Source organism: Equus przewalskii, chromosome 28 (assembly GCF_037783145.1).
Source record: "Equus przewalskii isolate Varuska chromosome 28, EquPr2, whole genome shotgun sequence".
Classification (NCBI taxonomy): Eukaryota; Metazoa; Chordata; class Mammalia; order Perissodactyla; family Equidae; genus Equus; species Equus przewalskii.
Genome location: NC_091858.1, coordinates 33,169,819 through 33,184,626, shown reverse-complemented (window position 1 = coordinate 33,184,626; position 14,808 = coordinate 33,169,819). Strand labels below are relative to the sequence as shown.

The window sequence follows — 14,808 nt, the reverse complement described above, 5'->3', positions numbered from 1 at the left end:
CAACGAAACACTGGGCCGCCTACAGCGGAGCGCACGAACTTAACCACTCGGCCACGGGGCCAGCCCCGAACAAGTGTTTTTTAAAACCTGCCAGTTAGATTTTTCTGCTTGTAGCAAACTTTCAGTGTTCCTGTGTTGATTAAAAGCAAAGCAAAGCAACACAGAAAATATCTACTCTTACCAATTAGGACATCAGCCTCAAGGTAAAAGACTTATTCCCTGTCTTAGATGGCATAGGTTTCTTGAGAAGACAGACCTAATATTCATGAATCGCATAGTAAATACTATCAGAGTAATGGGTTTCTTGTGGCTTTAGAACAGCAGTTTTCACATGATGGTCCGGGGACCTTTGGGTCCCCGAGAGCCTCTCAGGGGGCCAGCAAGTTTGTGAAACTCTTTTCATACTATACTAGTAGGTTGTTATCTGCCTTTTTTCCCCTCATTCTCCCAGGAGGGTACAGTGTAGTTCTGGGGCCCTATGAGATATGCAGCACATGGAATGCTGAAGCAGATGTGAGAATCCACTTATTTATTCCCTTTGCAAAAATGTGTCGCCATGCGACTTTTGTCCCTTATTTTTTTTTCTGTTTTGGAAAATACAGTTATTTTTCATAACATTATGGTTATTTTTCATAGCACTTGTTATTTGTGCTAACATGAGTTTATTATTTTTAATTAACAAATATATATTTTAAGAACTGCTCAGTTTTAGTTTCTGTTGCAATAAATATCCATAAACATAACTCACGTAAAAAAGCTTTTTGATATCCTCAAAAATTTTTTTCCCTTGAAGAAGATTTAGCTCTGAGCTAACATCTGCCACCAATCCTCCTCCTGCTGAGGAAGACTGGCACTGAGCCAACATCCGTGCCCATCTTCCTCTACTTTATATGTGGGATGCCTGCCACAGCATGGCTTGATCAGTGGTGCAAAGGTCCACATGCAGGATCTGAACTGGCAAAGCCCTGCTGCCGAAGTGGAGCAGGTAGAACCCAACCACTATGTCACTGGGCTGGCCCCTGAGGTCCTCAAAACTTTTTAAGCATGAAAGGGATTATTGAGTCCAAAAAGTTTGAGAACTACTACTCTCCAGTTCAGTGTGTGTCAGTAGTTTCCATTTACACGATTTCCCACTGTGACTGTGGGTCTTGCTCTGTGCCAGGTGAATCCATGTGCACATAGACATTTCTTCTCACTCGTCACATTAGGGAGGGTCTCCAAATTACCTTGTTCTGTCTTATTGTTGAAAGGGGTCCTTCTCCCGCAGCAGGTCGGGCACCTTTCCATTGCCCCAGCTTTTGCAGAGGTAGTGGGTGAAGGCGTTTTGGGTTGGCCTGGGCCTCTTAGATTAGAACAGCATGGGACTGGTTTCATGGAATGGCTAAGATCCGAATAAATTCCACTTTCAAAGGTGCCTTCCCTGCCAGCTCATGACATGTCCTATGAGGTGTTGAGACTGCCAAGCAGTTTGCTATTTTACATATGTGAGGAAAATACCATTTCATTGTCAGACATTTGCTTTGCCCTGATGGGTCTCCTTTCAAGGGCTGTGCAGCATTGGACAGTAGCTGAGACATGGAAAAGGCGCAGTCATCCCCATCCCTCTCTACATATATCTGAACTTCGACACTGGCTAGAATACTGTGGGTCTAAAGCCTTATTTCACTCTCGACAGAAATATTTGTTAGACCAGGGCAAGTGTATTAGGATTTGACAAGTTATTAAGGAAGCTCATCACACACCAGTAACATAAGTTGTCCCTATTTTTATTGTCCCAGAGGTTTTTATACCCTGGGCATGTACTCTGATACAATTCAGGATGGAGTTGGTCATCCTTTTAATAGCAAGTCCAAAGGCCCTGTGGCAGGAGCAGGGCTCCTGGTAGAGGAGACACTGGGAATTTGAGGGAGTGAGGAGGCTGTAGCGAGAAAGAGGGCCTGCAGGAACCCGCAGTCTCAGATCGGTTTCAAAAGGAATACCTACAGGAAGGTGCTGATCAGGAACGTTATTGCCTTAAAACTCCCTGCTGGTTGTTTGGAAAGTTTACATCTCCCCGGCACATACACCTAGTTTGAAGATCAATGAACAGGGCTGAACATAGTAATGTGGTTCCCCCTGGGAAAAATGAGGGAACTGCCCTGTGGGCTGGGCCTTAGTGCATTAGGCATGAAGAAAGTGAGAGAGCGATTTGCTTCTCCTTTGTGTGTGAGGAAAAAGGGAGGTATGGTGACCTGCAGAATGATTTAGTAGCAACAGACAAGTCACTCCTGGGCCTCCCATGTGGTTCTTTGTTGTTTACTGTTGTATTTCCCTCAAACGCCCTTCCCTCATGTATGTATTAAACTTCTTTCCTTACGGCCTTGTTCAAATACTTCCTCTTTTCTGCACGCTTGCCAAGGAAGAAGCATGGTTTATTGAAAAGTTGCAGCTCTGGAGTCAGATGGATGGGAGCACGGATCCAGGCTGTGGAATGTAGCGCGCAGCCCTGGACTAGCTGCTCAACTGCTGGGCCCTGGTTTCCTCCTGTAACACGTCGATCTGATTTGCAAGCGCAGTTGGGGCTCCCTCTCAAGCCCAGCTTAAATTCTTCCTTGCTTTTTCTCTCTGCTCATGGAGTGTGTTACCTGAACCTCTAGGACCCCCGTGTTCCTCCCTGTGCTATGGGCAGGTATGTGACTTGGACTCTTCTCTCTGGATCTTGTGCCTGAGGGCTGGAGCTTCACAAAGATGTCATTCGTTCGTTATCTCTCATTAGTGCCTTCCATAGATTAATACATTGTGGCTGAATTGGCTTACTGGGTTTAGGAGATAAGGTGGTGACCTTGAGTGGGTTTAACATAAGCAGGCGAGTTGGTCCAGGGATAGCCAGGGCTGGTCCTGAGCCTGGAACGGGAGAAGGTGGTCCCCAGCAGACCTTCGGGGGAAAGTGCTGTATCCTTGGCTCTCAAGGGAGAAAGCTCATCCCGGGCAGGGTTCCCCAGAGGAAAGGATGTCACATGCTGCTTGTTTCCGTTGGCACTTAAGCAGCAGCAGTGAGACAGTGAACGGCAGAAAGTTGGTTCTGTTTTTAGGGGCATCTCTTGAAACACTTTTCTTCTTAACCACTAGATGGGGGAATAATGTTATCATTTTACATTTCTGAAGAAAAGTAGAAATCCAGCTGGTGAGCTTTTTTGTTTATCCAGTAGATTTTGATTGAGTGCCTGGTAAACATGGGTTTTAATGTAGTGGCTTCAGTATTTTACGAGGCATGCTAATGCACAAGTTCTTGGCAGGCATGGGATGACACTACCAGCATCAAGGGCCACCTATTTCTTTGTCGTGAAAAGTCATAGTTAGACCCAAGTGGATTGGATTCAGGGAGCGTGTCTCTATGCAGCTTTCTGTCTTACCCTTCAGAGACAACTTGTTGGGATGCTTAGTCTCAAAGGAGACAGCACTTATCTTCCACAACTACATCACCTGGGTCAGACACCCATTTTACTCAAGTCTTTCCCTAAGCTACTAACTAGTAGAGGATACTTACTAGTTTTGTAACTTTGGCAAATCATCTTCTGTGAGCTTCAATTTCCTCGTTTGTGAAATAGAAGCAAGAGTACTTTACCCACTTGGGTTGGCGTGAGGCTTCTCAGGAGCTGCCTGAACTTTATTACACTGATGGTTATAAATTTAATCTCATGTTTATGATGATAGGATTCTCCCGGTTCTGTTCATCTACATCTTTATCTGGCTGCTTCTCAGCCACCTGCCTTTTGCTATTTTATTGCTTGTGACAGTGGGAAATAGGTGATGTTTTGCTTGAATAAAGAGAAGCTACTAAGTGATGCTCAAGGTAAAAATTGGTAATTAAGGACCTTTTTAAAAAAGATACATTCCTAAGAAGCATTTCTCCCCTTTTTCTCTTCATCCTTCCTGCTGTTCATCTCTTTCATTAGATCCATTATTCTGCCCATCCCTTAATTGTGCGGCTTTCTGCAGGCTTGGGTGGTTGTTTTTTAATCAACTTTATAAAAATGTAATTTACATAAAATGTACCCATTTTAAGTGTACAGTGCACTAATTTTTTGGCAAATTTACATACCCATGTTACCACCATCACCACCACCACAATCAAAATTGGAGCAATTTTCATCACCCTGAAAGTTTCCTTGTGTCCTTTTACAGTCAGCTTCCTGCCCCCAACCCCCATCACAAGGCAACTGCTTATCTGGTTTCTGTCGCTATAGATTAGCTTTGCCTAATCTGGGATCTCATAAACAGAATCATACAGTATGTGCTATTTTGTGCCTGGCTTGTTTTGTTCAACATGATTTTGAGCTTAATCCATGTTGTCATATAGATATCAATCATTTCATTTCTTTTTGTAGCTGAGTAGTATTCATTCTGTGGATGCACCACAGTTTATCCATTCACTTGTTGATGAACATTTGGGTAGTTTTCAGTTTTTTGTTTTTATGAGTAAAGTTGCTATGAACAATCACATTTGTGTCTTTGTATATTTTCATTTCTGTTTGGTCATTACCCAAACTACTTTTCAAGGTGGTTGTATCATTTTACCTTCCTGGAAACCTGTAGTGTATGAGTGTTCCGTTTGCTCCATGTCTTCACTAACACTTGGAATTGTCAGTCTTTTTAATATTAGCTATTGTAGTGGATATGTACTGGTCTCTCAGGTATTGTTTTAGTAATAGTTTTTTGGGATATAATTCACACACCGTACAACTCACCCACTTAAAGTGTACAATCCTGTGGTTTTTAATATATTCACAGAGTTGTGCAGCCATCACCACAATCCATTTAAAACAGTTTCATCACCTCAGGATGAAACCTTTACATCACCCTCTCCTCCCCCCAGTCCAAGGCAACCCCTGATCTGCTTTCTGTCTCTGCATTTGCCTGTTCTGGACGTTTCATATAAATGGAATCATACAACATGTGGTCTTTGTGCCTGGCTTCCTTCACTTAACATAATGTTTTCAAGATCTGTTGATGTTGGAGCATGTATCAGAATTTCATTCCTTTTTATGATCAAATAATGGTCCATTGAATGGATATATCACATATATCCATATCCTATATACGATTTGCCAATATTTCTCCCATTCTATGGATTTCTTTACAATTCCTTAACAGTTAGAAGCAAAAGCGTCCAAGCAAAAAGATTCTAGTTTTGGTGATGTTCAGTTTAATTTTTGTTTATTTTTTCTTGTGCTTTTGGTGTTAAGAAACCATTGCCAAATCCAAGATCACAAAGATTCTCTCTCCTATATTCTAAGAATTTTACGTTTTCATCTCGTACATTTAGGTCTTTGATCCATTTTGATTTAGTTTTTGTGTATGGTGTGAGGCAGGGCTCTAATTTCATTCTTTTTCATGTTGATACCCAGTTGTCCCAGCACCGTTTGTTGGAAAGACTATTCTTTCCCCAGTGAATTTTCTTGGCAACCTTATCAAAAATCAACCATAAATGTGAGAATCTCATCTGGTTTTAATTTGTATTTCCCTAGTGCTGAGCATTAGGTAATATGCATAAGACTGTGCATTGTCTTTGGTTTAACTCTTTTGCCCACTTTAAAAAATTGAGTTTTTGACTTCGTAATATTGAGTTGTAAGTGATTTTTGTGTATTCTGAATACCAGTTTTTTTGGTCAGATATACTTATTGTAAATATTTTTTCTGTGGCTTAACTTTCATTTTCTTTATTGTTTTTGAAGCACACAAATTTTTGATTTTGATCAGTTTTTCATTTTTTCTTTTATGCTTTATGTTTTTGATATCTTATCTGAATATCTTTGCCTACTTCAAAATCTTGAATTTCTTTCTTCCATTTTCTTCTAGGAGTTTTATAGTTTCAGCTTTTGTGTTTAGTTCTGTGATCTAATGTTGAGTTATTTTGCGTAGGAGTGTGTGGTGTGTGTGTGTGTGCGCACAGTATAAGATAAAGAGGTCAAGTGTTTTTCTTTCTACAATGATGACATTTACTCATTCTGAAAATATCTTTTGAGTGCTTATTGTCTGCCAGGCATTGAGCTTACAGTTGTAACCAGACAGGCGTATTCCCAGCCTTCATGGAACTTACTTTTTAGTGAAGAAAAATTTTAAAAGTGCAACTTACAATAAGTCCTCTGAAGGGAACAAGGAAGGAGCTGAGGTGTCAGTAACGCTTGAGCTGAGGAGAGAAAGGCAGAAAGGAGCTAGTCATTGAGTGAGTTGGCGAACACGTGTTCTGAGGCACAGACGGTCATGGCCTGAGACAGGGGAATGCCATTGTGTTTGAAGATCTCAGTGTCAGTGGCTGGAACCTAGTGAGGAGAGGGAGCTTTGAGATGGGCAGAGACTTGCTCCTGCAGGGCCGTGGTGAGGGGTTTGAATTTTGTGTATCTGTCTCTCTTTATCCTCTATCTCTTTATCTATGTCCTCTAAGCATCAGACCTACACATGGAATTGCCTGCTAGATGAGTCGCAGCAGGTAGGTTTCAGTGGGTCCAAAACTGGACTTGCTGTCTTTTCTAACTGCTTCTAAACTTCATTTTCTGTCTTGGTTTATGGGGCCATTATTTTCCCCGTTGTGCACACCAGAACCTTTTGAGTCAGAATGCTTATTTCCTAATCCTGTGGTGTCCTGAAGAGAACCCCTCCTCTCCCCAACATGCACACAGCAAAGAGAAAATCAACTGGTAGTTGTAGTGACAACAGTAGTTCCTCCTTAGCCCTTTGCCCTAAGCCCTGCTCCTCAGAGGTGACGCCTTCCCACTCAGGCAGCCATCTCTCTAGCCTGTACTTACCTCCGTATGTATCCAGCGTTCCACATTGTCTAGTGACTTTCTAGTGTGGAAGTGAGACTGTAGCTTTCCAGTATCACCTTCTGGGGGACCCCACCCCATGAGGTGCATCTGCTGTTTGTACACCCCCACAATTCTTCTCCTCTCTTTATCTCAGTGATAAATTACTTCACTGGTTTTTGTTTACATCATTATGACTGTGAAAGTTGTTTTTAGCTGAATCTGAAAATGCACCACGAATACATTTCCCTTCATGTGAGACTTCTTGTCCATCTGAGCCCAGCCTGGTGTCCTTGAGTCTGGTGCACGTCTGGTCCAGGTCGCCTGAAAACTTAACCCGGCACCTCCACTTTGGTGGCAGGAGCAAATGGGGTGCAGCGTCTCTGAGTCTGGGCAGTTGGAGCATAGCTGCTGCTTTTCAGACCCACGCTTGCCTCGCGCAGGCCCCATATGCCAGAGTCGCCTCCAGGTTTGAGGAGAGAATGCCGCTTCTTGTGGATGACTCCTCCCCCACCCCAAGTGCTGGGTCAGGTTTTCTTCTTTTTCGAAATACAGTTTGCTTTTCACTTTCCCAGACATCTCTTACCTACTCTTTACTTCTGTTGATCTTCTATGTGGTTTTCTTTTCCTGTCATTTGATTAGAGTTTTGGGGAACATAGAGAAAAATGCATGTGCTCAGTCCTTTAACAGAGACTAAGAACTTTCCATCTTTATCCCTGAATATTGCACATCAGGATCCTCAACCCAGTCCCACTGCCTTTGCTGAAATCTTCAGCCCAACCTGGTCTCCTTGCCCTCAGTGTCCCTGTCCTGGAACTCATCCCTCAGAGTGACCTGTCCAGGGCCCCTCCTCACCTTTCCTGGGGCCCACAGGATGAGGGCCGTCCAAGTGCATGAGCTTGGCCAATACAGCCCTTGGTTGACCTGCGCAATCTCTCTGTCACCAGCCTCCTAACTCTCATTGATTCTCTTCAGTCACACCAAGTGGAGTGTGTTTTCCCAAAGCTGTCATGCCGTTCACTCGCTGTGCTTTTGTCCATGCTCTTTTCCAGACGGAAGCTCTCCATCCTCCAAACCTGTTTCCGCACCAGAATTTAGTCTGGTGGTGGCCTCTGACTGAAAGCTCTTCCTAACTCCTAGTATCACTGTGCTCTGGCTTCTGCTCTGCCTTGTTGTTGTTCTCTTGTTACAATTACTGTGTTACATTGTTTTTTTTAATTTATTTTATTTTTTATTTTTACATTTTTGCAAATTTCTTTCATGCCTTTTTTTCCCCTTACCTATGGGCTAGGGAGTGAGTACTAGGAAACACCCAGTGAGTGGACTGGGGCTTGGCCAGAGTACTGCTTACTCCCAGTGGGTAGCAGCAGCCCAGTGTCCACCTGGTAATCAGGATCAGTCACCACAGCTTATTCTCTCCTTTTTGTTTAGTGGCGCAAAGAACCCAAATGGCCAGGGCAGTCTCAGCTTCCGATTTCATTTTTACTTTATATGAAAACTCTTACTGAAATACACAGGCAAATAAAGCAAAATTTCCAAGCGTAGAGCATGACAAATTGACACAAAGCCATACCCCGTACCCACCACTCAAATCAAGAAGGAGAGCATTATTAGCACTGCAGAAGCTCCCCTCCTGGTCAGTTTCCCCCAGGAAACCCCTAATCTGACTCCTGAAATCATAGATTGATTTTGTCTGTTCTTGAGCCTTGTATAAATGGAGTCACACAGCATGCACTTTTTTTGCCACTGCTTTCTTTAGCTCAGTGTTATATTGGTGAGATTCATTCCTGTTTTTGCAGTTATAAGTTAGTTCACTTTCGTTGCTGTTTGAATGTACCCCAATTAATTTATCCCTTCCTCTGTTGATGGACATTGGAGGTGTTTTCAGCTTTAGGCTATTCCAAATACAGCAGCCCCAGATATTCTTGTGAATGTCTCTTGGTACACGTGTGCACGCATTTCTCTTGTACATGCCTAAGCCTTCAGTGCTGGATCTTAGGGCTTGTGCATGTTCTCCTTTCATATTCTTCCAAGTCATTTATCCAGAGTGGTTGTATGAATTTATTGTCCTATGAGTAGTGTATGAGAGTTTTAGTTTTTCTGTATTCTTTCTAACGCTGACTTTTTCATTTTGGATAGTGGAAGTATTATGGGTTTTTTTTTTTTAATTCAATTTTTTTAAACTAAAAAAAAAAAAACCCCACAGAAACAATTCACCCGTTTCTCCCATCTTCCACTTCCTGCCTGTGGCAACCACCAATCTGTTGTCTTCCTCTATGGGCTTATTTTTCTCATGTGTGTATATGTATATATTAGATTTCGTATGTAAGTGACATCATATGGAATTTGTCTTTCTCTAACTTATTTCACTTAGCATAATGCCCTCAAGTTCCATCCATATTGTCGCAAATGGCAAGATTTCATTCTTTTTTATGGCTGAATAATATTCCATTGTGTATATATACCACATTTTCTTTATCCATTCATCCATTGCTGGACACTTAGCTTGTTTCCATATCTTGGCTCTTGTGAATAATGCTGTGTCATGCCTGGTTTCATAGAAGACAGTCACATTCTCACATTTGCCTCTGCCTTCTGTGTGTTGGGATAGCATGTCTTTTATCTTTAACTCCCGTATGTTCTCATGAGAGAATGAGAAATGAAAAAGGCAAATAATGTCTTCGTATTATGATAAAAATGGCTTTGACTTCCCATGCCCTCAAAAGAGTTTCAGGGACCCCAGGGGGCTCTGACCATACTTGTAGATTGACTGGCCTAGTGATAAGTACTGTTGTCAGTTTGGTGTGTAATCTTCCAAACTTGTTTTAAAATGAGAGGTACTTTACCACAACACCATAGAATACCATACACACATGTTCCTGAAATTTCCTTCTCACTGTTAATATATTTTAGAGAGCTTTCTATGTCAATATGGATATGTTTGCCCCATTTTTTGGCACTCTAATTATATTTTTAACTATCAGTTGTAAAGTGGATGTTGAACAGTGATAGTCTTATGAAATATAGTCAGAGATGTGGTTATGGGCCATATTTTAAAAATGCTCAACAGATTAATGAGATTATTCTGTAAGCACAGCAGTGATGGAAGATTTTTGATCTGGGTTGGGGAGAGATGAGTAGAATATTTTAAGATTAATATTTCGATACTATGTGAATGAATTAGAAGAGGAGAAACTGTAGAGAAGGAGATCATATAGAAAATCATTGTAATTGTTTATTTTTTTAAAATTTTATTTATTTATTTTTTTGAGGAAGATTAGCCCTGAGCTAACTACTGCCAATCCTCCTCTTTTTGCTGAGGAAGACTGGCCCTGGGCTAACAACCGTGCCCATCTTCCTCTACTTTATACATGGGCCGCCTACCACAGCATGGCTTTTGCCAAGTGGTGCCATGTCCGAACCCGGGAGCAGAACCGGCGAACCGCAGGCTGCCAAGAAGCGGAACCTGCGAACTTAACCGCAAATAACCACTGCGCCACCGGGCTCGCCCCATCGTAATTGTTTAGATTTGAATGAATGAATGCTTGGAAGTAGGTAATGGTTGCAGGATTCCCAAGATAGGAAGGGAGGTGAATGGTATTGCAAGAGGAGAAATGGCAGGGTGTGACAACAAGCTGATTATGGAAGGACAAGGCACAGTGAAGAGTGGCTGCGATTGCAGACAGTCCTGGGGCAGGGTCGGGGGGTGGTAGTGGTGTTCTGACAGAAACACACAGAAAGGAGAACCTAGTTTTGGTGGAAAGATAAGCTTTCTGGCTTTAATTTCTTTAGGACCCTTCCAGGTCTAAATTACTCATTTTATGGCCTGTTTAGCCTTAAATTATGCATTTAATGGCATACAAGTGCCAGGCACTGCTCATTTTCAAGTGTATTGCAAATCTAAAATTGTTGTAAAAGAGGATACTTCCTTTACCTCCTCTCACGTCTACTCTTGTATTTTAAAAAGACCATATAGAGAAGATTTTGGAAAGTTGAAGTTATATTGACTTTTGCGTTTGTTAATAAATGTGCTTATTTTAAAAGATATGTCTATTAAAATGACCTATGCATGGATTTCTTAAATTACTGACACATGGGCAGATTTAATGCTTTGTGACTACAACAGAAACAAACACTCATTAGACTACTTCAATTTAATTATACAGATGCAGGACAGCTGGCGTACACATTGATGAATCCCTGTTCCCTGCAGCTAATACTAATGAAGACTTACCAAGCCTAATTAAAAAAAAAGTAAGTATACGATTTCAGTATAGACAGTGGCAGTTATGATTTCATTTATTTTTGATTCCTAGAAAATAAAACTTTTAGAAATATATTCGAGTTGTCTTAAGTATTGCTATTGATATTTTTTTTTCACATAGCATTTTTAACAAGTTATAGAGATTATTTTTTCTATGAATGCTTTTATGTAATTTGTAAGAAATGGAAGAGACTATGGTTGGCCAAGAGAAAACTAAAAGTTGCCAAGAGACCAGCAAACATTCAGGTGCTCTGGTAATTACCTCAGAGTTCAGTTTTTTATGTCTGTGGTACAATGCATTTGTTCTCTTTAGCTGGAAAATCTGAGAGTCTGAATCAGAGATATCCAAGTTTGTAAAGTTACTTAGTACAGAAAATGTGCTGTACAATTATAAAGACACTGCTTTCGTTTGAGGTCTAATTCACATGTGAACAACCTTTTCAGCTTTTATTTATTTAGGAGTTTTCATTGTGATTCTTTATCTGAGGGTAAACTAGTTCACTATGACGTGTCCAGGTCACTTTATTTTCACATGAGAATCCCTGTTGGAGAGAAGATTTGCAGACTTTCTCCGGACTCAATTAGACAGACTAGAAACTGTACATTTCCTATAGATTAAAGAAGAAATTCCTGTGGATGTCTCCAAATTTTCTGCAAATAGTGAACCACGTGTCTCCATTATATTTCATCTCAGACAAGCCAGAATTTGCCAGTGCTGTGATGGATAACTTAATTCAGTCTCCATCCAGATCTTCTCATCTGATTATAGGTGAAAGAAAGCATTTAACAGTCTCTTGGCTCTCTGTGATACGCTGAGAGAGCTGTGTCTGTCATTTTAAAAATAAAGTATTTTAAAAACACATCAATAATAAAGCAAACATCTCTTGATTTCCCTTCCCTCAAAATAAGCACTTTGCAGTTTGACTTGGGTCCCTGTGAATCCATGGTCTCCGTACACATACGTCAACACGTGTATGCACACACATTTTACGTGAATGAGGTTCTACTAAATTACATGAGTTGTGTGGTAGGTTGCTTTTTCTTCTTCACTTAATGGTGTGTCTTTGACCATTTCATGTTAGTACGTACAACTCTGCTTCATTGTTCCGCATTGTATTATATGTAATATGAATGTATTGTTCTTGGATTTGTGCTTAGATCATTGTCAGTTTTTACTAAGCACGTAGTTTATGTGACATATTTGAGTGTATTTCTCCAAATGGACTATCTAAAAACGAAATTACTGGGTCAAATGGATATGCATTTTGATTTTTACCAGTTCCACCAATAGAGTGCAAGAGTACCTATTTCTCGACACTCTGACCAATGCTGAATATTATTAATCTTTTTGATTTTTCCTAATCTGAAGCATAAATAATAACTGCTCATACACTTTGCCATTTAAATTTTTACTCACGCCTAAAAACATTCCCTTTCTTTTCCTCCTGGAAATGCAACTGCAAATTAAACATGACTCCAGACCTTATTATTTGGGGTTCTTGGAAGAGGTTCTCTGCTTCGCTCTCCCTCACTCTTTCTGCTGCCAACCTGACCCTCTTGCTTGCTGTTCTTTAGACGTACCAAGCGTATTTGTATTTTAGAGCCATTGCATTATCTGTTCCCTCTGTCTGTAACACGCTTCCCCCCAAAATCCACATGACTAGTTTCCTAACTTCCATAGGGCTTTGTGTCAGGTTACTTTCTCAGTGAGACCTCCCCTGACTAGTGTATTTGCATTAGCAGTTCCTTCCCAGTATGCCAGCTGTCTGGATTCCCCTCACCTGCTTTCTCCTTTTCATCTATAGTACTTACCCCTTTCTAACATATTATAACAACGTTAGCAGTTAGATAGGGTTCAGTCACTAACGAAGATTCACAGGACCTCAAATAGCAGTGCTTCATAATCTAGAGACCAGGGTGTGCCTGGGGGAGCCTCTTACAATCTGCTAGTCACGTGCCCATGTTCTCGCTACGTTACCCTCCACCCCCGCAATGACAGAGCCCTCCCTCTAGTAACAGACAAGGTTGATGTGCTTTGAGGGTACAAATGCCCCAAACTCCATGGACCCATAGTTATAAAGAAATACTGTTAATTAGTACGTTGCATGCTTTGGCAAAAACGGTTCAGGCCAATTCCAGGCCTGCTCGAATTAACCCTCCTGATACATATACAGTGTCATTTACTTATTTATTATATTTCTTTCTGTCATTCCTTAATAGAGTATAAGCCCCATAATAGCAAGGATCTCTCTTTGTTTCCAGAGCAGTGCCTGACACATGGTAACATCTTTGTTAAATGACAAATGAATGAATAACTCACTGAGAGGGCAGGATGCTAAATCAAGAACACAAGTGTAGGCATTAGCCTTGAATGGCTAGAAGAAGTCCTTTCATTAAGACTGGAACAAAAGAAGTTAGACAGGGTACCCATGTAAACATGTTTGGGCTGGTGGCTTCAAACTGAAAACCAAATGAGGCCTAGAGAGAAGACATGTCTTTCTTAGGTCCTTAAGAGAGCGCTCAGGTGTAGAAATGGTAGTAGGTAAAGAGGACGTAACATTCAGTTTTTGTATTTGTGGGAGTGGCTGGGTCAAATGAGGAGTTCTGAAAATGAGAAAGTGGGGAAGGCTGGTTTGAAAGAGACATGTCCCCCTTTTAATCAGAGGGTGGGGAGATTACAAAGTTAACCTCAGACTTCCTTGTGGATATCAGCCCTGGGTTCACGTGTTGGAGGTTTCCTTATTTTGTCACACTTTGTTTGTGTAGTCATAGTTTTTGATTTTTACTGGCTGAATGGAGTTACTGTGATTTAAATGCAATAAGGCAAGATTAAATGAAGGTTCTTTTCTTTGGTAGTTATAAAATAGTTGCTTTTGTGCTTTATTACTATATCATGATTTTTTGAGGGGAGAAGAGATAAGATGAGAGTAGCAGAAATGAGGAAAAAGAGAGTAATTTTGTTTTAAGAACCTTCATGGAAACTAAGAATGCAGGGATCTGGAAAACGCCACAGAAAACATAGCTACTTAATGTGTAGCCCTTTATTCAGTTTTAAAATTCTGTCCATATTTTTACAATTGCACAAAAAATAAATATTTCCAATTCACATATAGTACAAAAAATACCTCTTTAAGAAAGTTTTATTGTTGATGTTAAAAAGGATGTCAGAAATGTACGTGAAAGGGTTCTTTTCCTGTCTTACACAATTGCATCACTGTATTCGTAATTTTTATGTCCTTTTTGCACAGCATAAGTGTATGCAGCCCAAAGATTTTATTCCTAGAACACCAGAAAATGATAAGAGACTGCAAAAGAAATTTGAGAAAATGGCTAAAGAGCTACAAAAGCAAAAAACAACTCTAGGTAAGCAAGCCCTCCATGTTTGTGTTTGTACATCTACTTTCATTTGCCAGACAACCAGCGGCATCCAGGTTGACAGAGCTAAGGGGGACGGCAGTAGTTCTGGCCTAGGAAGGAGAAAATGAAATGTAAGTCGCCTGCGGAAAACTTGACTACAGCCGTTATAGGGCCATATAGTTGGGCTAACTGGTCCCGGTCTTTTTTTTAATTGAGATATAATTGACATATAACATCATATTAGTTTCAGATGTACAACATAGTGAATTGATATTTGTATACATTGTGAAATGATCACCACAAGAAGTCTAGTTAATGTCTGTCACCATACATAGTTAGAAACTTTTTTCCTTTGTTTTTCTTGTGATGAGGACTTTTCAGAGGTACTCTTAGCAACTTTGGAA

The 14,808-nt window shown here is 40.8% G+C and overlaps 1 protein-coding gene across 16 annotated transcripts in view; it reads left to right on the top strand.

Moving 5' to 3' along the window:
• Positions 1-14,808, top strand: part of MCPH1 (microcephalin 1) — a 233,978-nt gene that overhangs the window by 17,981 nt on the left and 201,189 nt on the right. For all 16 annotated transcript variants that reach the window (XM_070598595.1, XM_070598597.1, XM_070598592.1 and 13 more), the window contains exons 4-5: positions 10,950-11,037; positions 14,296-14,410. In XM_070598595.1, coding sequence (XP_070454696.1) covers positions 10,950-11,037; positions 14,296-14,410 — 203 coding nt within the window. The remainder of the gene's footprint in view (positions 1-10,949; positions 11,038-14,295; positions 14,411-14,808) is intronic.